Source organism: Nipponia nippon, unplaced genomic scaffold (assembly GCF_047370975.1).
Source record: "Nipponia nippon isolate SJK-2023a ecotype South Korea unplaced genomic scaffold, ASM4737097v1 scaffold_6, whole genome shotgun sequence".
NCBI lineage: Eukaryota > Metazoa > Chordata > Aves > Pelecaniformes > Threskiornithidae > Nipponia > Nipponia nippon.
In genome coordinates, this window is record NW_028262380.1 from 10,104,926 (window position 1) to 10,131,826 (window position 26,901).

Below are 26,901 nucleotides of genomic sequence, written 5' to 3' on the forward strand. Positions count from 1 at the left end.
TAGTAATTTGTAAGTATAATTACACACATTTAGCAATCGGAACTCCATACTGTGTGGTACAGGCAGGTAGGTTCTAGAAGGATCTTTACTGCCGCCTCTTGAAGATAGAATAGTTTACTCTGCATTTCCTTAAGAAAAAAAATGACTACAATGCACATTTTACCTGGAAATGTTTTACCTGAAATTATATTAGTGAAATTCAATTAGCCAGTAGAGGCAATTTAGGAGACTTAAAAGCTGGCCTCATTTCTATGTGGAATTACATCCAAAAGCACTAATTCACAAGGCAAGAAATATCGGTAAAAACAAGTGGTTTTCTGTCACTGTATTACTTAATCAGTCATTTGTAGACTGCAGGTAAGACAGGAAGGGAGAAAGCTGTTTGCAAAACAATGGCAAAGAAAAATGCTGTATGTAGAGCTGGTACAGACAGGTCAGAAACTGTGCACAGGCACTGTCAAGAACGAGTTACTGATTGCCATTGGTGTCTGCACTCAAAGACACACTTAAAGACACGTTTTTAGCCAATGTTTTTCAATCTAACACTATAATGATGTTTTTTTGAATCAGAAAAAGTTGCTTAACTGAGTAAAATAATACAAGAGAATTGAGGAAGGGCAAACAGTAATGCGAGACAAGACAGTCTACAGATTATTCCCAAGAAAAATTTAACATACTACTCAATAATAAGAAACCTGTTCTGCCGAAGGTAGGAATGGCTTTATTAAATTAGATCCATAGATAATCTTGTCCAGTATCCTGTCTGTAACTATGCCCAGCACCGCAAACATCTAACAGACACGCAGGAAGCTGTCTTGAATTCTGAAGCACAATGCAAGACTTGGCCAATGTGACCTTTGATGCAAAAAGCAGTTACTTTTCTCACCCCGAGAGCAGTTATTTTTATTTTTGCTATAAACCTCCAAGCCATTTTTCAATCGTAAGTTTTTAAATGAGTTCCTGCGGTTAATTATGGCTTGTGTAAAAGCACTTCCTTCATCAGATTTCAATTTGCCTTCTTAAATTCACTGTGTGCATCTTGCTTTTATCTCTAAGCACAAGAGAACAAAACCTCAATCTCTAGACTATTTGTTATCATACGTATTTTTTTTTAATGTCTCTTATTTGTTGCCTTTCCTCTGACAAAGAAAACATTAAGGGAAGAGATTTATGGCTTCCTTTTGTGTCTTGGAAAACCTCCCTCAAATGCCATATGCCAGTATGCAAATGGAAGATTATAGTTTAGTTGAAGAGAGCAAATGATGATTGCTAAAAAGCTATTTAATTTTCTTTTCATTATTGCTACACTGGAAGGGAAAAAAAAAATTTAACAATACAAATTACTGAAGAATTCAAATACCATGATAAAAAAATTACATGCTTTTTCCATAAAAAGAAAACAGAACAAAACAGCCAACTTCCAAAAACCAACAAGCCACACAACAGCTGTAGTAGCCGAGCCAATGCTCACAACACATTTACTTTGGATCTTTTACCTTAATTCAAATTCAGCAAAAAGGACGTCAAAACGCTTGAGTGAATCTTTCATTTTTTCTGTGTAGAGGTTCAAATCCCTTAAGGCCTGGTCACGAATGATATTTCTAACTTCCTCTAGGCTTCGGGTCAGATCCTTCGCCAACGGCCTCATAGCCATACTCTCAATTTCACGATTCATAATAATTGAACCAGCAGCCAAACACTATGAAATACATTAAGAGAGAAAACATGAATTTTTACAAAGTTACTTTTATGTTGAAAAAAAGCACAAGATGTGATATTTAATACTTTGAACAAGGGCAGTACTTAGCCCCAATTTGTTTCAAATTATTAAACAAGCAAAAGATTTAAGACTCATCTGCAGAGTCATAAGCCTTCATGTAAAAGGTTAGGGAGCAGCTCAGTCAGGGAGGCATGAGAATGGGGGGAGGTTCAAGTGCAAGAACCACAGAGCCGTAAGAACAACTTTAAAAAGTTCTTCTCCCACTAGTAAGGCAGTAAGTATTGGCAGGATACATACTCTATGTATGCAAGGATTGCTTGCATAAAAGGGATGTGAATCCAGCTAAAGTACGATCAATGGACTGGTTTGATTCAGGTTGGACTGCTTGATTTTGTAAAACAAATCTATTCCTTACAACAAGAACAGAAATTCTGCAACCGTGATGCCTTTTGCAGCAAAACTGGTCACACTAGCTATAAGACCAGGGATCCAGCTAGACCAGTACCCTATCTCCCACAGAAGCTGTGAATTTATTTTATAGGAAAGAACATAAAAACCAGGTCACAGAGCAATTCTTCCCTTTCAGTTTCTGGAAAGCAGCTATTTAAGAGACTCTCTGCCCCCCAAGTTACACACAGACTCCCTCTGACCAGCTCTCAAAGACATTAAAAGTAGATTTTTACTGTAACTTATTAAAACTTTTTTTAAATCTTGCTATTAAAAACAAACTATTTAATAATCTCTGCTGCTGGCTTTATTCTTTTATGGATATGTTTGGAAGACAGCAAGCACTGACAGAAATCATATTTGCTGTCTTAATGGAAATATTTTTATTAACTGAAAATATACAAGGTTGTTCTAGTCTCAAAGTTCGCTTTTTTTTTTTTTTTAATCTCCATTTGCAGCTCTGTGTCCCTCCCCTCTCCTCTGCAGTCCCCTGGATGGGAGGCATTTCTGCAGCTCTGTATGGGGGACCTGCAATCCCAGCCCTTCTCAGCAGCCTGACGTGCTGATTCGTGTTTTAGGGGCACTCAGAGAAGATCACTTTCTTGCCTCTTATCAGCCAAAGCAGTATTTGTGGGAGAGTATGGATAAGGCAAGTCTTCCCTGTTGACAGGTACTCTTAGTCAGTGCAATCACTCTGAGTTATCAGACAAGGACACATAATTGTACATTCATAACGGTCCATACAATCTTCCTTACTACACGAATTTACAGGAGGACAGTATCTACAGTAGTATGAGCTAGCACCACTTTGTCACTGAATATGTTACTTTCTCTGAAACCAACAGGTCTCTCCAGCCTGGCGATTTGATTTGGAGACAATGAAAGTTTGATTTGGAAAGAGTAAAAGCATTAGCTTATGGAACACAAACAGTGAATAAAGGGAGACTTTTTTTCCTCCTAGAAGATACTGGCTGTCTCAGTGATTCATTCAAGCATTTTCCACAATGCGAGGAGAAGTTACTACAGTGGCTGGCATTTTTCCTGTCTGTTCATTGCTGTAATCCCGGTTTGTTCGTCCCTTAGAGTAAGCAAGGATAATGGGATCCACAGGGATTCATTGCGGATGGTTACAGAAAGAATGACCCCATCTTCTCCTACCTAGCTACCAAGGAAGCACCATTAAGCCAACGTGTCAGACTCTCAGTATTTTAAAACAGAGCATGGCATCACCTGGATGACGGCAGCAAAGGTCACATGATGAGAAGAAGCTGCTGTTTTTGCTGAGGACAAGATTATAAAGCATTGATGTTATCAAAGCAATTTTGTAAATTCTACCTGGGACTTCCCTTGGCTCAGAGGAGCCTACAATTTACAACTGCCAAAGACAGTTTCAGAAACAGAACACGCGGAGGCATATTGGACCAAACAAGACGGGAACTATTGATGGAGAGCATGCACTTTAAAAAGAAAGGAGGAACTGGTAGAGAAAAGAATGGATAATAACAGGAGCCGAAGGACTGCTTCAAATACAGGAGAGGCAAAGCTGAAACCACCACCACAACGTGTTGTCATCTGGTAGGATCTCTAGACTACTCCCCGCTCAACTCTCAACAAATCCATGGTGTTTAAAGTCACCCTAAGGCCAGCAGACCTGAAGACACTAAGTTTATCATTAAAGATGCCACAGTGGGTTGTTGGTTTATTTTTTTTGTTTGTTTTTTGCCAACAGACATCATGAATAAGCATCTGACATATCACCTTTTTTCTGACACTTCAGGCTTCCCTTGGTTAAAATAATTCGAGCTTATTCACTACAAAAATCCCTTGTTCCTACAGGTTGCTGTAGAAGCAGGTCTTTGAGAGAAACCAGGTAAGACAAGAAAAGGGGACTTCACTGTTTTGCACAGAAACCATTATATTCTTAGCATACACATGAAACAAGTGAGTTATGCACAACAAATGTCATCTCAACAAAGTTATGTATGTTTAATATGAGTTACAGCATAATATAGCCATTAAAATAAAGTGATAGCATGCACTTATATTTGTTGGAGATAAACTTTTATCCTGATAAAATTCCCTTATATATCTTTATTTGCTTCTAAGACTTTTCAAATCATGAGATGCGAGATGGCCCATCAGGATTAAAAAAAAAAAAATCAAGAATATTAATCAGATGCTAATTCACAAAATAATAGTTTTTAAGAGGTGGTAACGACATAATGAAAGCAGACAATTACGAAAATAAACCAGTATACTGTTAGCCCAACCAATACCAAAACCATAGTTAAAGAATCTCCTTCCACTGAGCATCCAGAGCAAGTTCTCAAAGATGTTTACTTTGCTCTGTAATTATATGTACTATTTTCAGAAAAGTCTCAAGATGTACTTTAAAATTCTGGCTTTATGCCACAAAAAATTGTTCATTAACCCCAAGTAACAGAAATATGAGGACTTACTTCTGCTCCAAACCAAAGCTGTCCTGCAAGGTTGTCATGGCGTATTTCCTCTGGAAACTTAACACAAAAGTCTCGGTTGGCCCGTTCATGTGGAATGCATTCATCCATGATTTGATTTATGATGTTCAAAACATTATCCTGAAGCAAAACATAGGATAGCATATATACTGTTCCCACAGAAATCCCACAGAATTTTTTCTAACCTTTAATAGAATTTATTAGTGAGGTAATTAAGTAAGATGGAAAATCCAGTATTTAACTCTTACAGTCATCACACACACCGAGAAAGCAAAGAGGAGAATATTGCATAGAAAGAAGAGTGGCAAACTTCACTTTTTCTAGTTTTCCCAGAGACTGTTTCTCAGATTACTGCATTTAACTGACTACTTTAGCGGGAATTCTGATGAGGAGGCATTATTTAAAGAGCTCATTACCTCCAGCTATCTATCTGTAAAATATCAGTAAATAAACTAGAAGTACAAGTAAATTAGACTTCTCTCATTTCCTCTCACCAGCCCCGATGATACGCACTTCATTCTTCCTCAGAAGAACGCCTGACAGAGTACCCTGGAGGCATTAGAAATTGAGTTATTTTGGGACCATTGGGGTTCAACAGACTTAAACTCATCCTGGGAATCGACAGCAGGTGGTTTCCACACTTGAGTCCCCAGTGGGCAAGGGCTGGGACACCCGCCTGCCATCTCACCCCCGGCCATCCAGGAGGGTAAGGGGACACCGCACAAGTCATAGTCTTAATAACTGTTCTGATCTACGTCTGCACCGGGACAAAGATCAAAGACCTATAACCAGCTTCTTGATATGCAGTAAATAATCTGTATTCATTTATTTGAAAAGATAATTTTCACATACCCCTGCTGGGAACTGCATGGAATTTCATTAACATAATAAAGGTAGATTCGGAGCATGAAAAAGGCTGAGTGCTTTCATTAAAGATGTTTTGTCTGTCTCATGCTTCTTCCACTATTTACAGAATTCATGTTTTATTTAAAATATTTTTCAAATAAATAAAAACAAATCTGCCTGTATAGAACTGTTTAACAGACAGAATTGCTTTAAGTCTACACTTTACTGTTTTATTTTCCTCTGCATTTAAAAAAATACATGAATTTTGAAGAAACCTGCCCCTTTAGTATGTTATCTATTGAGAAAGACAAAACCTACTCTGGGTACAAAGAAAGATTCATATTTTCTGTAATTTCAGTGCAGACTGCTGGAACTGCTGTTGCTGCAAAATAATCTTAACATTGATGCCATAACCACAGTTACTTTAATCCAAAATAAATAAATAAATAAATAAACCACTGGCAACATTTATTACACATTGGTATAAGGTACTTCATGTTTTAATGAAGAAAACATTTTTACAGAAACGTATTTTTGCAAGTCTATCATGAGGTAACACATTTCGTTTCAACGAAGTTGTTGAAAGAACCAAACACCCCAAGCATTTACAACACACTGGCACACGTAATATTCCACCATCTTTTCCAGAAACAAATCTGAAAACCAAATGCTCTGTAGCTCCTCCATGGCATCACGACGCAGACTGTGGCCAGCAGGTATAAGGAGAGACAAGAAAATGCAGCTAGATTCACCAAAATATAAAATACTTCATTTCAGAGACATACTCCTCACTCTGCAGGGTTTTAGCGTACTGCCAGGATTAGTGGGGTACTTAGATCCCTAGGAATGCAGAGAGATGCCCACTGTAGAAACCGAGGGAAAAACCAACCTCACAATATTCCTAGCATAACAGCAAGGGGAACTTCAGTCCTGAAAGAAGACAGAACAGAGCAAAGATGCCCAGACCCTGTTTCAGCTCCACCATCCTGAACCATGGGCTAAAGAACAAGCCAGAGTGCCACCACCTCCCCTCTCCAGGATAAAATGGAGACGGAATCACCCACAAATTAGCATGATGCTTCAGAGTGAGAAAAAGCAGAGTAATTGCAAGTTGCTTACTTTCCTTCCTTCCATTTCTTAATTCCTGGTATTGAGTATACTTCTCTCATCATTATTCAGCTAGATCTAGCTGGAGAACCAAAATATTTTGAAAGTAGGTCCCAAGAAGAATCATCGAATCTTTTAGGTTGGAATAGGCCTTTAAGATCATCGAGTCCAACCATTAACCTAGCACTGCCAAGTCCACCACTAAACCAGGTCCTAAGCACCACATCTACCTGTCTTTTAAATACCTCCAGGGATGGGGACTCCACCACTTCCCTGGGCAGCCTGTGCCAGGGCCTGACTACCCTTTCAGTGAAAAACTTTTTCCTAATATCCAACCTAAACCTTCCCTGGCACAGCTTGAGCCCATTTCCTCCTGTCCTATTGCTTGTTACTTGGAAGAAGAGACAGACCCCCAGGTAGTTGTAGAGAGCAATTAGGTCTCCCCTGAGCCTCCTCTTCTCCAGGCTAAACAACCCCAGCTCCCTCAGCCGCTCCTCATCAGACTTGTGCTCTAGACCTTTCACCAGCTTCACTGCCCTTCTTTAGACACGCTCCAGCACCTCAATGTCCTTCTTGTAGCGAGGGGCCCAAAACTGAACACAGTATTTGAGGTGCATATACCTTAGGTGACAAAAGGAAACCAAGTAAAAGTAGTGTCTTGACTTATCATGAGAAGAGGACTCTATCCTACCTTTTAAAAAAATGAAATAAACTGAGGAAATCATGGAGAAAAGAAAAATGAAAAACAGCACAAAGTTTGTCAAACAGCTTTTGTGATGAAAAGGTAAGGCAATTGACCTTGCTTAGAGAGTGGAAGGGAGGTGGAAGAGCAGTTTCTAGACATGGGAAGAGATACTAAAAAGAAAGACCATTAATCCATGAAGTCACAACAAAAAATAACAACTACAAGCAAACGATACCTTGCTTTGAACACAGCATAATCATACCCTGCACAAAGCCCTTTGTGTCATGCTTCACTAGCAACTCTGAAAACAATAAAAATTAAAAAACAGATGAAACTTTTGTCCCAAGCTTGGTTATTGTTACTACTTCTCTGTCCTAGTGTCCCTTGCTCACTCACCCAACGGTTGCAGTCCAGCCCCATATATATCCCAATTGGACATAATATGATACTCGTCCGACGGACAGATACTTTCTACTCCCATCTATGTATGGGTTCCCCTCACTGGTTTGCGTTACTTCGTGGTGCCATGTGGGAGTCTCACACACTCAATTCTCAGATTAGGTGAGCTGATCTCATTAAAGCAGCCCCATGCTACTGCCCAGGGTCTTAGATACTTCACTGTAATTTATACATGGAAAGAGGATGAAGCAGGTAAAGATAGTGTCATGGTTTAACCCCAGCCGGCAACTAAGCACCACACAGCTGCTCACTCACTGCCCCCACAGTGGGACGGGTGAGAGAATCCACAGAGTAGAAGTCAGAAAACTCATGGGTTGAGATAAAGACAGTTTAATAGGTAAAGCAAAAGCCATGCACGCAAGCAAAGCAAAACAAGGAATTCATTCACTACTTCCCATGGGCAGGCAGGTGTTCAGCCATCCCCAGGAAAGCAGGGCTCCATCACACATAACAGTTACTTGGGAAGACAAACACCATCACTCTGAACATCCCCCGCTTCCTTCTTCTTGCCCCAGCTTTCTATGCTGAGCATGACGTCATATGGTACGGAATAGCCCTTTGGTCAGTTGGGGTCAGTTGGGGTCAGCTGTCCCAGCCGTGTCCCCTCCCAGCTTCTTGTGCACCTGGCAGAGCATGGGGAACTGAAAAGTCCTTGACTGGTATAAACACTGCTTAGCAACAACTAACACATCAGTGTTTCAGTTGTCAAAGAAATCAACTCCTAAACCACTTAGTTCCTACCCAAAGTTACAGAGCAAAGAATGAAACTGAGTATTAAAGCATTTAAATTGGAGAAGGGCACGAGTCACTCATGATGTATTTTATATCAGTTATTACTGATCTATTCTGAGACCAGGTGCTTTGCCTGCAGCTCCCACTTTATCACCAGAGCAATACAGGTTGGCACACGAGGATGAGAAAGCCAGATTCCTGTTTTCAGGGAATTAATAATTAAGTTTGCAAAGATCTTTTAGCACTGGAGAGATACAGCGCTAAAAAGTAATCCTACCAGTTAAATTTTACAAAAGGTGCAGGAAATACAAAGAAATATTAAGGCACGGAAGTCTGAGAAGAATTATATTTGAATCTGATTATATCAGATTTTAATTAATCCAATTCCATTTTATTTTAGGACATGATATTCCAATTTTACTTGCCACTAAACTTGAAAAATTGCGTTTTCCCATATTCAATCTCTTGGTTTCTTTTCTAAAAAGCTACACAGAATAGGATGAAACCCATACTGAAAAGCTTTCCTCCCTAAAAGTGGTTTTTTTTTTTTTTTTTTTACTTCAATGCATTACTTTTCAAATGCAATCTTATTTTACAGCAGCTACAAGACAGATTGAATTCCCCTTTTATAGTCACCTACATACATACTCAAAATTCCTGATATATCAAAGAATGTTTTATGCAAACGAAGTAAAGCAACAAGACTCATACCTGGCCAAGCAACTCTTCCATATATTTTAGTTCTGTTTTTCTAATCATTATACTGGTAAAAAAGTACTAAGATTCTGTCTAAATCATCTCAGGAGATAATAATTATAAGCATCATGAAATTTTGTACTTTAATGCACTTAAAGCAATTATTGCAACTGAAGGCAACTGGATATAATAAAGATAATTAAACTTTTTACAAAGCAAGTATAATACTAATTTTTCAGCATATCATTTGTTTATCACCTAAATAACACTTAATATTCTTCCTCATTTCTTCAGTATTCCTATAATCTCTAGATGGTTCTGCTCCAGAGCACCCAAGATCTACCAACATATCTACATGTATGCCACACTTCTTGAGTCAGTTTAAAAAAAAAGTTATTTTTAACTTGTGCAGTACTAGTAAGTTAAACCATAGGTAATCAGAATTTTAATATACACTTCCCAATGGAGATAAATCACAATAGCTCAATCTCTGGACTAGTAGCATTTGTTTGTAGAGAGTTACCTGGCTTCACATAGGCAGCTGCTCAATCTGTCAAAAAGCTAAGCGAAAAAGCCAATTAAAAAGATGAGCATCTTCTCCTGCATACTCTACTGCTTATACTGGAAGATTAAGGAAAGAATAGTTGATGGAAATTTACCATTTAGTATATAAACGCTGAGAGAATTCTACAAAGTGAATTGTTTTTGCTGTTTCAAGATGTGCAGTTTCCCAAATTCTCTGATTTTCTACAGGGTTAATTTTATCCTACGCAGGGAAAAAAACCCACAATTCCCCCCTCTTCCATTCCCTCTTCTCATGACACCTGGAGCAGAGTAACCTAAACAGGAAATCTGGAATACTTGCTCCCATAATGATTTCAAATCTCAGCTGCTTTGAAACTGGAAGGATGCCAGCCAATTTAGACAGACTATCCAATGCATTGTAAGCAAATTAGTCTTTTCTTTAAAAGAGCTTCAAGAAACATTCAATTTAGTTAATTACAGTATTCTGCTTTGTAAGCTAAGAACGAATGGGTTTGGATACACGGTAGCATTGAGGTTTTGCTCTGATTTAAGCAACAGAAATCAATTAGTTGGAATTGAAGTAGTAAATCTTTCACATGATCCATCTTTCTACATAAAAGCCTCTGGATTTTAATGTATCCTTTGGTGGCTTATGTGTTATCTTTTGGTTCATTTGCATACCAGGATGAGCATAGTTTTGTTTCAGCTGCTCTGTTTAGGCTTTCCAGCACCACAACAGGCAGCCGCTGCGGAGATTCTGCTTTGGGATTTACTCCAAGTTCCTCATTTCCTGGAAAACAGAGCTCAGTGTTTCATGTAATGGAGAGCACTTATATTTTATTTTGACAGGAAAGACTGAGTGGTAGTGAGACAATGTATGTAGTTAGCCACAGTAGAGGACAAGAAGTTGGTTTATTTTTGGCCCAGCGGTAATTGGCCATATACTCAATTATCAGAGCATAAAGCTAACAGCAACTGCCACATTAGCTTTCTGAATAGGTACAAAAAGAAATGCCAATAACTTCATCTTACTTATGCTCTAAAACATGTCTACCCTTTTGTACATGACCTTGATAAAAACTATGCTGCTCTTCCATGCTATTAAATTTAACGGGACCTTCTTGAGGTCTTTCTTCAGAGAAAGATAACTTCCCATGTTGTTCAGTACCTCTTTAATATCTATTTTTTGAATTATCAGTAAGATCTAGCCAAGGTCACAGTCTTTAATAACATCACCATGAGCTTAATAGATGATATTTTAGCCTCTTTGTTTAAATATATCCTTCACATTTTTTGTTTCTTTTTCTAGCTTGATGTTAAGTTGCAGACCTCCTTCAACATCACATTTATGACAAACAGAAGCAACTGATGAAGATGAATTAAGGCCAAACATAAAGGAAAGTTTTGTTGTAATTAAAGCAAGTAGCTAGTAGTCAGGTTTTTATGGGTTATTTTCATTAACAGAAGAAACCAATAATAAGGTAACATACTCTTTCATATAAGTAACAGGATTTCAAAAGACACGCAAAGTCCTGGCTTCAGAACCCAGCAGGATCCGTACAGACGGCTGTTTCACCCATCAGAAATCCAAAGTCTCTCTCCAGACAGCAACAAGTTTGCCACTTTCCCTCCAGCCCATCTCACACAGTTCCCAAAGGCCATGCTTTCAGTCTCTCTTGCCTGATGGGCGACTTGACTACTTCCTACTGCCAACTTCTAGGTGCTCCACTTTCTAAAAGTAACTTAGGATTTTTCTATGTGTGAACTTTGGGGCAGTAGCTCCTAGTTCAACCTAGCCCTCTACACAGTGGTACCAAAGTTCATCACAAATTAAAGGCAACTTGGATCTTTAGCAATTTAAATGCTCTATCACCCCAGCCCAGCAACAATGATTGCTCCAGTTTGTGTTGAACTGCAATGTCAAAGCTTCTCTTCCTGAACTGTCTTGCTAGTGTACCCTCGCGAGGACACTAAACACTCCAAATATCACAGGTTTATTAATGGAAATTTTGATCTTGCCTCCTGCATATATTCAAAATTTATTATGCATACACTGAATAATTACATCTCCCCAAGTGGAGCGATTGTTACATATGAAGTGGTGAACACTGGCACACCAATTTTCAAACAAAAAAGGTCACGGATATTTGAGCACAGCTTCCAAAAAAAACGGTTCTTTAACAAAGATGCAGTATTTACTTATTGGCTAAAATGACATTTTTCACAAAGCCAGTGTGCAGTCCTTTGACAAATTACATTTAAATTTAACTTAACATCTGCTCTGAGCATCTCTGCCTCTAACATGAAGACATAATCATGGAATTCATTTCCCTCTTTTCTTACTACCCGCCCAAATATAGCTCTTGGTAAATAGAAGAGGAATCCCCATTTACAGAAGGGCTGTTAATAACTAACAGTGACTTGAGAGGCTACATTAAGTACAGTACCCTTACAGGCATCATCTTCTCCTGCAGAAAAGAGCATTTTCAGATCTCAAAAAAATCTAAGTGTTCCTGATACTACCATAAGAAAAAAAAAATCTGTTTTACTCCTCCACACCAAAAAGCCATTAACTAATATTAGACATGACTGTTCTTACTGAAATGAAGTATTCCCAGACTTGTACTGAAAGACTGTTCTCAGTACAGAGCTTTTCAGCCAAGCCTCCCTTTATGAGTAAGAGATAACGTAAAGAACTTTGTCCACACTGAATGAAAATATTACTAGGTTAACATCATGGATACAGACGTGCTCTTACAGCAGTGTATACATACTTAAGACTTTTCTATAAAGACTCTAATATCACAGAATCATAGAATCCTTTAGGTTGGAAAAGACCTTCAAGATCATCAAGTCCAACCATTAACATAGCGCTGCCAAGTCCAACACTAAACTATGTCCCTAAGCACCACATCTACATGCCTTTTAAATACCTCCAGGGATGGGGACTCCACCACTTCCCTGGGCAGCCTGTGCCAGGGCCTGACTGCCCTTTCAGGGAAGAAACTTCTCCTAATATCCGAACTAAACCTCTCCTGGCACAACTTGAGCCCATTTCCTATCATCCTATCGCCTGTTACTAGGGAGAAGAGACCGACCCCCACCTTGCTACAACCTCCTTTCAGGTAGCTGTAGAGAGCAATAAGGTCTCCCCTCAGCCTCCTCTTCTCCAGACTAAACAACCCCAGCTCCCTCAGGCACTCCTCATAAGACTTGTGCTCCAGACCCTTCACCAGCTTCGTTGCCCTTCTGCTTTGGACACGCTCCAGCACCTCGATGTCCTTCTTGTAGTGAGGGGCCCAAAACTGAACACAGGATTTGAGGTGCGGCCTCACCAGTGCCCAGTACAAGGGGACGATCACTTCCCTAGTCCTGCTGGCCACACTGTTTCTCATACAAGCCAGGATGCTGTTAGCCTTCTTGGCCACCTGGGCACGCTGCTGGCTCATATTCAGCCAGCTGTCGACTAGCACCCCAGGTCCTTTTCCACCAGGCAGCTCTCCAGCCACTCCTCCCCAAGCCTGCAGCGTTGCATGGGGTTGTTGTGACCCAAGTGCAGGACCTGGCACTCGGCCTTGTTGACCCTCGTACATTTGGCCTTGGCTCATCGATCCAGCCTGTCCAGGTCCCTCTGCAGAGCCTTCCTACCCTCCAGCAGGTCAACACTCCCGCCCAACTTGGTGTCGCCTGCAAACTTACTGAGGGTGCACTCTATCAATGATCAGGACAAGGGGATCAAGATATTAAACAGTACTGGCCCCAAAATGTTTATCTTATTTAAAAAAAAAAAAAAATTTGAAAACAATCCAGTAAGTAACCTGGTACACCAACATTTCCTTTTACATAGTTTCATCTCAACAGAAGAATAAGAGACATTTGCTTTGAACATGGGTATCTGCTGCAATAAACAAAATGAGCTTTCTCCTCCTACCAGTACCAGGCAACTGCCTTCCTACCATGGCACAGTGATCTCAAAACTGCCCTAAAACGTACTTCAAGATTTCCCAAGCACGAAAGAATTTCAGTCTGGCACAGAGCTGGCAGCACCTTCTTTGAATCACTCCAAAGCTGCTCCATAGCTGAGCAGAACGAAGGCAATGACTTACTGCCTCCTTTGCTTTGCCTAGTGCAGAGAGTGAAAGCATCCTGCATCCCCAACACATTCAGGGCTGAGCTGGTGTGGAGCCAGCTTTCCTCCCTACAGTTCTCTGCTGCAAATTAATTCCCTGACCTGCAGTGCACAGCATTTTCAATCCACTCTGCCCACAGTCTTAGATAACAGGCAGTTTCTCTGAATGACCTATTTGATCCATATGAGCAAGTGGAAACATGAAAAAGCTTGTTAACATGCAAAACTATAATGTAAAACTACAGTAGTACACACTATTATGATTATTTTTTCAAAGAAAAAGTATCTTACAATATTAATCACTCCCTAAGATCAAATATGAATGAAAACTCAGAAACAAAATAAAATTCTTGGTTGGTTGATAGAGTTGTACTGATGGTCCAACTTGTGGCCAAACATTTTATCTTTTCCAGCCATCGTGCTAATCATTCTGTAGTGAAAAATACAAGTGACCAAAAGCTTCCCAACAGCAATGAAGAAAAGCTGTTAAGCAGACAAGATTTAAAAAGACACAATTATTTTATTTACTAATTAGAAATGTTTATTGCTGCACATTTGTTTTCTACTTAGCTATATTATCGCATTGATCACTTAAATTTTTTTTGGGGAAAAAAAAGGTAAATTTAAAATCTGCAGTTGTAGCCTGAGTCCCAACAGAAGAAAAATCAACTTTTCTGATACTTACAGGCTATTTAGTGCATTTAGCACAATTAACTCAAGTTCTTTTTCTTCATTCACAGTGCTTTGAAGTACAGTAAAAACATATGAAAGAGTTGACAAGCCTGCCTGTTTTCAAAACAAATGTTACAAGCTTTCACTCAGTTGCATACCCAAACAGCAAACAGGTACCTGACACCAACTGTTTGAAGATGTCAGACAGCACAGAGAAGACATCTGTTGGAGCAATCCAACTCACACAAGTAATCATTACTACAAGTAATGAAATGACAGATGCTGTAATCAATTATAAAATAGCTGAACTGGAGATGAAACTCCATAGGGTAAAAAAAAACAACTTACAAGCTCTATTATCACAGATAAACAGTGCAGCAGAAATGTGCATTTTCTGGAATTTAAGGTTAATCTTGACATCATCACTTCAATAAAAAATGCTTTTCTTCTCAGTTTCACTTTCTTTTCCAAACTGGCACTGTCCCCACTTAAATTAAACTGGAAAAGATTGTATAAAAAGAGAGAATAATTTTCTTTGAACACGGCTTGGCTCACTCTCCCATCAGCCAACTGCCCAATCCTTCTGGCATGAATTTCTGGCTTTCCTACATCTGTATCAAGTCTCTTAAATATAGACCTTATGAAAATTTCTCTAGAGCCCACCAGTTCTGTTATATTTTAGAAAGAGCCTCACAAAGAGGTACAATTCAGAAAACCAGGATGATTCCCTCGTCACCACAGATCGAGTACCACCCAAGCATTCCGATACAACGGAATGGGCTGGAAAGGATCTGCTTTTAGTTCCTACTTTTTCCCTCTACTGTTAAAAATATCTTTGTCTACTACAGTTTCTAAACTTTGGGAAAACAAAGGCTTCTTTCAGTCAACTTCTTCCCTCGATCTCAATAATTACCCTTGCCATCTCCTTCACTGACCTCCACTAACACAACTAATATACTATCATCTCAAGGGTTGCAAATTAAGCAGGCTAGAAAGACTTGGCCATTACTTTAGCTAAAAGTACTCCTGGTTCAATCCACACTGTTTAACCTTTATATCCATTAACAAAGTAACATCAGGAATAGATTCTTGCCAACTTCTAACCAATCATTAGGTTTCAGAATCCAACAGGGATTTTCTTACAGCTTTAGTCTAACTTTTCTCCTTTAATGAGATCTATTTCTGCGCAATTCTACAAGAAAACGTTCTCTGATGGACAGATGCAATCAAACAGGAGAACATCGCACCTCTGAACTGCCTCATTGTTCACACTGATTATGGTACATACTCCCAGTTTGCTCTTGTCAAGAATGTTAATGAATACAATTAGTACTTCTTAGATAACTCACTGCCAATCCACTATGACATTATTATGAGTTATTTAACAGCTCTTCACAGATACCTTCTTCATCAAGGGATCCTCATTAATGCTGACTTTCTTTTTAAAAATTGCTTTCTCTTCAGCATGGATACAATTCAGATAAAGCACAGAATAAAAGGGCATGTTTTTTTTCCTAGAGATTCCCTATTCTCATACCACTTAAACTTATCTGAAGGTGTCTCCTATTATCTGCTAAGTTTCTTTTACACCTGAAATAGAAAGCCACTTTTCAAAGATGGGCAGCAAACAGTGTAAGGCCATTTTGCAGTGTAAGTATGAGGCAGCAAGGCCACCTTGAGAAGCCAACCCCTTATCTCACCTACTTTGCAGCTTTTGTTCCTGCCTCCAGGCTGTCCCGGGCTGTCTCACCAGCACTCAGCTTACTTGCACACGGAACATATGTGAATGGTTTCAGTGCACTGATCCACAGTACGCAGGTCATTTCACTGTTAAAGTTCACAGAATGACTCTGCAAATATGTATATCAATACAGCTGAAGCTGTGGTTTCCTAGAGGTCTAAAGCTGACCACAGCTTAAACTGGCTGTGGATGAGGATCTATACACCCACTCCTCTCTCTCCACTCCTATCTGTGGACACTGCTCCAGCTGTACATCAGCACTTCCATGCCATTGTGCATCTACATGGACAGTGAATCAACATGACCATTTGGCTGAGATACAGCAACCCCACCAAAGCCTCCTCCACAGCCAGGCTTCCAGATGATCCCACCCACTCCGTGGCCATTCACTCACTGCTGGAACACGAGCCGGGGTTCCTGGAGCACACAGACCGGTGCTGGAAGGAAGAAAGGACAATCAAGGCTGCCTCTTTTGATGGCAGCATAGTCTCACATCAGTGTAAGCTAATGGGAAGCTGTGCCTTGAGGGGGTGCCACACTGAAGTCTGGGGATAGGAACAAGAATAGTGTAAATTTAGAAAGGCAAACCTTTAAATTGACACTGCCAATGGACCATGGAATTATGCCTAAGGAATTAGGTGTGATAACACAGAAATATGTGTTTGTGCAGATTTTTTTAATAAAATCAAAGTTTATTTATCTTGTTTGCCCATACTCAACCACATATCCAAGCAATAAAGCTAAGAGATTTACTGAAACGAAAATGTTTATAACATTTCTACCAACTGCCCAAGGGCTTGCTTGAATCAAAGACTGGGCAATCCACATGCACAGCTGCTAAAGTCATCATAGGACTCTGACCAAAAGCACCCAAATTTACATAAATTTTTATTGTGAAATCACTCTATGCATTTCCATTAACACAGTTATAAAACCTAGCAGTGCCAATCCACAGCACTGGTAGATTTAAAAGCCTTTACCTGCTAGTAGAGTAAGAACACACTTTGCATCAAAAAACAATGGAACATATGATTTCACTGAATACAGAGTTAATTGAGAGATGTTGAAGTTCTGCAGCTGTAGACAAAAGACAAAGAAAGGCCAATATGGTATGACACTACTAATAAAGAGTTATATGCAACAATAGTTCAACTCAAAACTGCAGACCCAGATCTTTGGAGACCTCTATTCTAACACAAAGTGTCCACACCTAGGATCATTTCTACTATCTGTATATTTTAAACGAGTGTTTTAAGGATCTCCTAAAAAATTTACGTAAAGATAATCCTGCCTTCCTTCTTGAGAAAGGCCCTCAAAATTTTATTTTCTAAATTATAAAATATGATGTACTTTTAGACTCTTATTTGCATTGCAGAATAAGCCAGACAACCACAAATATGTTAATTAGACCTACTGAGAGAACTCCTCACATTACAGCTACAGGGTTAAATTATTTTCCAGTCAAATTTGCAAAACCTCTATAGACAATAGTAAAAATAATAAACAGGGCTGACACTGAGGCCAGAGGTTTGCAGGAATGTGTGAAAATGGAAAATATTTTTTAATCCCAGTTATCACACAAGTCAAAAGTAGACACGACTCTGCAAGCCTGCTAGAATTCATCCATGTTTGTTTATTGGCTGGATGGTTGCATCCAGAGGGTCAGCAGCTCAATGTCCAGACGGAGATTGGTGACAAGTGGTGTCCCTCAGGGGTCCGTATTGGGACCCGTACTGTTTAATATCTTCAATGACAGACAGCAGGATTGAGTGCACCCTCAGCAAGTCTGCCAACAACACCAAGCTGAGTGGTGCAGCTGACACGCCTGAGGGTTGGGACGCCATCCAGAGGGACCTGGACAAGCTCGAGAAGTGGGCCTGTGTGACCTCATGAGGTTCAACAAGGCCAAGTACAGGGTTCTGCACCTGGGTCAGGACAACACCCAGTATCAGTACAGACTAGGGAGTGAAGGGATTGAGAGCAGCCCTGAGAAGGACTTGGGGGTACTGGTGGATGAAAAAACTGAACATGAGCCGACAATGTGCGCTTGCAGCCCAGAAGGCCAACTGTACCCTCTATCAACATGATACATGTTGATCAACATAATGCTCAGAAGGCATCACAAGAAGTGCGGCCAGCAGGGTGAGGGAGGTGATTCTGCCCATCTACTCTGCTCTGGTGAGACCCCACCTGGAGCCCTGCGTCCAGCTCTGGCGTCCTCAGCACAGGAAGGACATGGACCTGTTGGAGCAGGTCCAGAGGAGGGCCACAGAAATGATCAGAGGGCTGGAACACCTCTGCTATGAGGACAGGCAGAGAGAGCTGGGGTTGTTCAGCCTGGAGAAGAGAAGGCTGCGGGGAGACCTTATTGCGGCCTTTCAATGCTTAAAGGGGGCCTACAAGAAAGATGGGGATAGTCTTTCTAGCAAGGCCTGCTGCAAAAGGACAAAGGGTAATGGTTTTAAACTAAAGGGGGGTAGATTTAGACTAAACACAAGAAAAAAATTTTTCACGATGAGGGTGGTGAAACACTGGCACAGGTTGCCCAGAGAGGCGGTAGATGCCCCATCCCTGGAAACACTCGAGGTCAGGTTGGACAGGGCTCTGAGCACCCTGATGTAGTTGAAGATGTCCCTGCTTATTGCAGGGGGGTGGGACTAGATGGCCTTTAAAGGTCCCTTCCAACCCAAACCATTCTATGATTCTATGAGACTACATCAGACCTAACCAGAAAAAAAAAAACAATAAAAACCAAAAAGATCTCACAGTATCAGAACAATTCTAAAGCAAAAATTACAAGAGCTTACATCAATAAGACAGTTTATCTCAGTGCCTTAGTTGCACAAATCAATTCAACAAGCTTTGCAGCCTAAAGATGATCACTTACGCTTCTACATGAACTACTCTGCTGTTTTATTATGAGCACTGTATAAGTGGAACAACAACGACTTTAGCAGTAGTTACAGATACCCTGGGGCACCTGAGAAATCAAAGAATACAGATATCTGTTGCTTGGTATTTGCTTAAGTAATCTTCATGCACAGAAACCTTGAGAACTGAAAATGTATTCTCAGGGCAAAACCAAGAATTTATATTGTGTACATCATATGGTAGTATCAAGAGCACTACATTTTTTAAATTAAATTCTGGGCTTTCTTCTGAACTATGAAACAAGGAGCAGTATGGGCATATAAAAGAAGTTAGCTTTATTTGCTTCACACCCGTAAGAACCATGTACTTGGGTAATACTGCTGTTGTTCATCTCAACACTACTTTTAAAAGTGTTGAAAAACTAGCACTACTCTGTAAAAACTGAAAATCCAGCAGGAGAGAGTAGATGGCATAAGCAAAAAGGTTCTTAACCAACACAGCACACTTTGTGCATAATTCATTTCACACAAGTATTTATTTCCCAAAGCCTTTAAAATGATAAGTTTTTGTGTGCAAGTCATGCAAAAGCACGTCGTAACAAAGCCCACTATCCAATGTCCGCTCGCCGACATCACACTCTTATCACAAGCTGTTTTCATATCAACCATTTCTTACTTCTCTGAACCAATAGTAACTTGCTAATACATGTAATTCTTTCAAAAATGAACAATTCTTTAAAATTACTGTCTTAAAGTTTGCTCATGTTCTTGATGGAAAAAAATGCAACGAGCTAACAAATTCTTTCCAAAGTGTAAGTTTGAGGCAGAAGACAGTATCTTTACACCACAAAAAGAACTTGGGAGTCACGACTGAACTATTTAAGCTTCTCCTCCTCTCTGTCTAATTATAAAGTTACAATGACTGAATAAGCTACCTAATGGGTAACAGTTTATTTTCTTCCCATCACCTTGAACTTCGGCCATTCAATTAGCAGTTTATTGTTAAATTATACACTAACAGTAACAATAGGGCAGTCTGAAATTCATCTATTCTCTCAACTCCCAAAATATTTTGTAATCCCTCCTTCTAAGATGTAGAAGTCCTTGTTGCACCCAATGCATAATATATGTGTATACATATATATGTAGATAAACCTTTAAAGGCTTCCTTTTGTTTGATGAAAACTTACTTATGACAACTTAACACATGAGAAAACAAGGTTGCACAATATTCCACAAAATATTCTTCATCTATTATTCATGTTTGAAATATATATACACACACAGTATTATATTGTTGGTGTTATAACCCTTGAAAAGAGATGAAATAGTTGATGATTTATGAATTATTTCATATAAAGCCAGCCTTTATTTTAACTTTTAAGTATGTTAGGGTCACAATGAAAATTAAATTCCACTGCTAAGAACTGTCTTTAAAAAATAATTTGCCTTCTTGTCTTTCTTATCGTACTTCCCCAGCACTAAAAAAGTTAAATGAAAGGAAGTTGTTTTTCTTATATGATTAAGTGAAAAAAGCTTCTAATGGAAGAAAACAGACTTAATCCCACGTACGGAAATATCACCAAACAAATAATTTGCATGTATTGCTGATCTTGCTAACGTGGTGCTACCATGTGTATATGGAGGAAAGAACGCAAATCGCAGCATATTTAAGTCATGAGACTACATGAACTATTCAGTGGCTGATACAAGAATTTATCCTTCTTTGCAACAGTAAAAAAAAAATTAAAAAGGAGAAATATAGCAGAGCTGACAGCAATTCTCTAATGGCACCGTTGATGAATGTGGAAGACCTATAAAGCCCCTGATAGTCAGACACATCACATTACATTAATTCCTACAGAAGTGGATCTGGTAGAATCTCATACTTCACAAATGCTGAGAAAAGTCAGTTTTAAAATTACCTGGCTCCACTGTCCTCATTTGGCCTTCAAATGTTCTGGGAATTACACCAGTGTGTCTCAGGTTCACTATGTCAATATTCAATCAAGATACCAATATGTCAAGTTTTCTTAATATAAAAAGTATGATCTAGGGCAGATAATCATGCATTAAGAAATGAAACATCATCTTATCTTTTTAAGTAGAATGTTAGAAGACTTCATAACCTCGGAAATTAGAAGCCTTCTATAAAAAAAAAAAGCTTTTTATCTTTGTTAATTTGAACAAAACTTGTGATATCTGGACCAAAAACCAGAAAGAATACTGTTCTAATTGAAGATAAAATATTAATCTTGCTCTCCTGTTATATCCTCATGTTTTAAATGGATGACTACCTCATTTTCCACCAAAGATGGTGTTTTTCCACAGGAGTTTGCATGCAATGAATGCGGTCATTGTGAGCAGATGGTGCAGCATAATCTCACATCACAGGCCCTTCAATAACAACCTATGGCTTCCCCAGCATGCACCATTTAATATAATCACATCCCCTTTTTCACTGATAAAAAATTAATTGTATTTTGTATACAAAGATAAGTTCCCTTTTCATTATTTAGCAACTTGTCAACCTAGCTTCAGTTTCACCCTTGTGCATTATTGATGGCCACCTGTGTTGTCATTCCATGCTACACCAACTTTTATTTATTTTTAAATATATGTATTAAAAAAAAAAATGCAAAAGTCACACTCTGAAGATCCTTTCCATTTCCCACTACAGAGAAATCCACACAAGTTCTATGACAGAGTTCACTGCAGCTCAGTCATGGTTCTCCTCCACGTGGGAAATTGTACTAGGCATTTAGCAAACCCTCCAACAACTTCAGCATTGTGTGTAGCGGTGTTGTTTTGGTTTCTTTTTAAATTAAAGAAAAAAGCAATCTAGAAATCTACCCATGTACATGGTGCAAGCTGAGGTGAAAGACAGCCTGGCTGGTTCCCTTGTATCAGGCAGAAATTGGTAACTACCTCCTAAAGTGACCCATTATCAATCATCATCACTGCTTCAATGAAACACTAAGGAGTGTCAGATGAACAGCTTCCCCCACTTGCAGACTTGTCTAATCCATCCATCTGCAGCTTCAGAAAGCAAATAATGTTTTTAAGCTTTTAAGATATGCAAAAAGCATATTTCAAAGATGAAGAGTAAATAATTATTATTTTATTATTATTTTTTTTTTTACAATTAAAATTTTGATTTTGATTCCACAAGACCAAGTGTAAGGTCCTGCACATGGGCCGGGGCAATCCCAAACATGGACACAGGCTGGGCAATGAGTGGATTAAGAGCAGCCCTGCAGTGAAGAACTGGGGGGTACTGGTGGATGAAAAACTGAATATGAGCAGGCAATGTGCACTCACAGCCCAGAAAGCCAACCACATCCTGGGCTGCACCAAAAGAAGCATGGCCAGCAGGTCAAGGGAGGGGAATCTGCCCCTCTACTCTGCTCTGGTGAGACCCCACCTGGAGCCCTGCGTCCAGCTCTGGGGTCCTCAGCACAGGAAGGACGTGGACCTGTTGGAGTGGGTCCAGAGGAGAGCCACAAAGATGATCAGAGGGCTGGAACACCTCTGCTATGAGGACAGGCTGAGAGAGTTGGGGTTGTTCAGTCTGGAGAAGAAAAGGCTCCAGGGACACCTTATAGCAGCCTTCCAGTACGCGAAGGGGGCCTACAAGAAAGCTGGAGAGGGACTTTTTACAAGGGCATGTAGTGATAGGACAAGGGGTAATGGCTTTAAACTGCAAAAGGGTAGATTTAGGTTAAATATAAGGAAGAAGTTCTTCAATATGAGGGTGGTGAGGCACTAGAACAGGTTGCCCAGAGAAGCTGTAGATGCCCCATCCCTGGCAGTGTTCAAGGCCAGGCTGGATGGGGCTTTGAGCAACCTGGTCTAGTGGAAGGTGTCCCTGCCCATGGTGGGGGGTTGGAACCAGATGATCTCGAAGGTTCCAACCCAAACCATTCTATGATTCTATGATTTTAGCATGCCACTCTGACAAAGGAGATTCCCCAGATGGGCTCCTGGCAGCATTTTACCCTCTACCATCTTATTACTTATTGTTTCCCACAGCCCAGTTTTACCCTCTTTCCACACACGACAGTAAGCTCCTTCACCCCGTAGGTTTGAACCACTCTAACACGTACTCCTTTATGATAAGGGCAAAGCTTTGTTTTCATTGACACTTGAATCTCAACTCATCTCAACGATGCTTTCAGTTGTTAAATTGAGCTGGAAGAAATATGGAGATAAGTCTGGTTGAAACACAGCATTTTTTATAACATTCACCATGTATTTTATATTGCTACAGAAATTGAGACAGACAAGTGATGATAACACTGAAATATGCTTCAGCTTTCTCTAAGGGCTCTAATACCTCAGCAACATTAACTTATGCTGTGATAGATAATGAGGTTCAGATTCATAGGTGTCTGCTTCTCACCCGCTATACGGAGGAGTGACCTATGCATGAAGCAGCCCACTATAGGCTACATTTTAAAACCTAATGTTACAGCAAACTAACTGCTGATAGCCAACTTGAAAACACTGGATTGCCAATTCCAGTAATTCAAGAGGTGCTTCCCAAACAGGCAAACAGCAGGAAGAGTGAAGAGCCAGTATAATATGCTACCAGTCAACGCAGCGTCAATCACTCCTACCAGTGAGCCAGAAACAGTCATGTTTCACAAATATTGTAAATTCCCCATTTTACTATTTTGTGGCACAGTGCAAGGTGTAAGACAGCCAGGCAAAGTCTATGGTTTGCTTCAGGTCAGTGCCCTGACAGGGGCAAATTCCTTCCTAGTGTCCTTTAGCAGATCAAATTACTCATTGCTGAGACACAATCTGCAGTTCAAGGAATAATTTTGATAAAACCATGCTGGGAACTGACCCATGCTATTCTCAGACCTCGCTACTATATGCGGAGAAATAACTCTCAGTGTACTGAAACAGCAAGCAAGTACTATGATCCCAAAAACACTTTCACAATGTAGAGTACTTAAACACAGGTTCAGTGTTTCCCTATCAAGTCCTAACAAAATCTCTGGGTTACAAACAAATGAGTTTTTTTTACTCTTTACTCTTAAACAAAACCAATGTAGTTCCGTAATATGCAACATTAAACCTAATTCCATTTAAATGGCTGAGAAATTGTTTTAAACCAGTTTATCAACTCAAGTAACAAGATATTAATCAATGTGAAAATAGCAATGATCAAGGCAAATTAATTTAGAGAATGATTGCAAATGCATGAGTGATTAATTAAAAAGTACACAAAATGCCATTACTTCTTATGAAATTCAATACCGTGTGATGTTGGGAGCAGCACAGAAAAGGCCACCTTATTATAATCCTAATATAAAAATCCTTCAGATTATTATTTGTGTTGCAGGGGAAAAAACCCTCAGATGAACCAGCATTGCATATTACTCAAAAGATTCACAGATGCAAACACATTTTCCTTAAGAAAAAAAAGTACTTTCCCTCTATTACCATCAATCAAGTTCAGCAAACCAAAAGTACGACATCCTACCTACCCTTTTTTCATTTATGAAAAACTTACATAGCTTTTCATCATGCATCTCTGCACACTTAAGTTATTGTTAATTTTAACGGAAACCACTAGAGGAAGAAGTGGTTTATTCTGTTGCACAGGTACTAACCACACAATAAATGCAAAATACTGTATTAATAAACAGGTTCTTATAATATTCTACCATTGACATGCAATCACCAAAGCAAAACAAGGGATGTCATTTTTATAATAGGCTGCCATAACTGGAAAAAAGTACTGTGGTCACAAGTTCCCTTTCAAAACCATTACTTGAAAAGCCAGAAAGAGCACATTTCTTAAAAAAAAAAGTCTCAGAATCGTGTGATTGCTGTTGCAGATGTCACAGAGGTATTGCACAATGTCGGTACTATCCTACTTTCACATGCACACCCTTCCATTACAACCATTTTGACCCCAGGCCTGGCTGTTGGTTCTCCATCTTCCTCAAACTCCACCGTACCATAGGGTAAAACCAATTTTTCCTCTTACCATGCAATATTTGATTAGCAAATACCTACATTCTGAATCCTTACTAAAATACTGCTCCTTCTCTTGTTTGGCATTTACACAACAAATTCTTAAAAGGAAAAACAAAAAAACCACTGCTTTTACACAAAGTATTGCAAAATAATGTAAGTCCTAATTAGCAAAACCATTTTTGACATTTGACGATGATCTGACCTATTCTGCAGAACTCTGAAAATTAGAAATTACAAAAATAGCTACATGAAAAAAATAAAACCATCTCCATCTTTTCTTTAAGCTCCAGCAACAGATTGTTTTAGCAACAGCAATCTGTTTGACAAATGAAAAGAAGAAATTACCAGGCATCAGAAGGTATAAAGAGTCACAAGGTGGTGAGTCACTGTATAACAAGCCAAGCGAACTGACCAAGGAACTATCAAGAGTCTGAATTTCTTGCATTCCTACAGGTGAAACTTTCAGAGAAGCTACTTTTTAAACAGAACAGCTCCTCAGGTCTGCCTATACTACAAGAAACAAAATCAGAAAGCCCATGCACCTGCAGAGAAAAACAGGGAATAAATTGTCATCTCCAGAGATAAAACAACAAACAAGGACATTATCTTGCACCATTATATTGTTCTTCCATCCTTATTATCAGAAAAACCTTTCCTAATGAAACAGTCTGGAAAAAATTTGCCTAGAAAGTTTGTGGAATGTCCATTACTGGAGGTTTGTAAGAACAAGTCAGATAAATATTTGTGAGAAGGGATTTAGGTACAGCTGATCCATCACACAGAAGACTAAAGTCAATGACCTTTCAAGGTAACTCTCGCCCCTATTTTTTTCCCCTCCAAGTCACTGAATTTTGACTGTTTACTAAACTCACAGTTTCCAGTTTGGTAAATCCTTAAACTCCACATTTTTCTCTAGTGACCGTACAGTGGGAAACTGAAGATATTCAAAGTAGACAGAAGTATTAAAATTGTTTCTGACATAACAATATATTGACTGTCAACTCTTTCTCTGTTAGCACTCTTCAAAAAACTGCACTTTTTACATTTAGTTTTCTTGCAAGCAAGCACATAATACCCAACTTCTCTTTTCAACAGATTCAGCTAACTTATTACCGGACTCATCTTAACTTGATTAGTGATGAAATTTTTCCACATAATGATGTTTGGTACATTTTACTATTACTCACAGTAAGAAATTCTAGCAAGGAGTGAATCAAAATACATCCTTTATACTTAACTGCCATTTTTCACTTGGTGGAGATGTAAATGAATGTTTATTACTACAGTCTTCCCACTTAGAATCGTCCTGAGTTGACAGCATTTACTTTTCATACAAAATCCTCCTACCACCTAAGCGTGGTGTATTCTGGACTTGAGCCTACTTCTGTTTAAAGTGTTTTTCTTGAGTGTGACTGGGAGAAGTATCAAAGCATTCATGCAAGTATGAAGTGTACCACAAAAGTAGTTTATCTCTAAAAGTTATTGAAAAACTTGGTGTAGAATGGCATACAGCATGACAGGGAAAGTTATACTTACTCGATTGTTTTTCAATTTCTGAATTGTTTTTCTTAATAAATCAAACCACAAAACCATCCAAGCTAGAGAGCTAGACTTCACTGAATTGGTCTTTGCAGTCTCTGGTTCTTCTCCCTTCAAGTCTTGTGCAAAGTACAGCCATACTTTCAGCAAATACTACCAGGAATCTCTTTTTAGGTGAACTATATTATACAACAGGAACTTCAAGACAGATTAATACTTTTGAAATAATTTACAAATAAAACCCCTCTTTTGCTTAGTTCCT

The 26,901-nt window shown here is 39.2% G+C and overlaps 1 protein-coding gene across 2 annotated transcripts in view; it reads right to left on the reverse strand.

Moving 5' to 3' along the window:
• Positions 1–26,901, reverse strand: part of ZFYVE28 (zinc finger FYVE-type containing 28) — a 165,856-nt gene that overhangs the window by 58,933 nt on the left and 80,022 nt on the right. For both annotated transcript variants that reach the window (XM_087737327.1, XM_087737328.1), the window contains exons 3-4: positions 4,627–4,764; positions 1,497–1,699 (exon numbers count right to left, since the gene is read on the reverse strand). In XM_087737327.1, the coding sequence (XP_087593453.1) occupies positions 1,497–1,699; positions 4,627–4,764 (341 nt within the window). The remainder of the gene's footprint in view (positions 1–1,496; positions 1,700–4,626; positions 4,765–26,901) is intronic.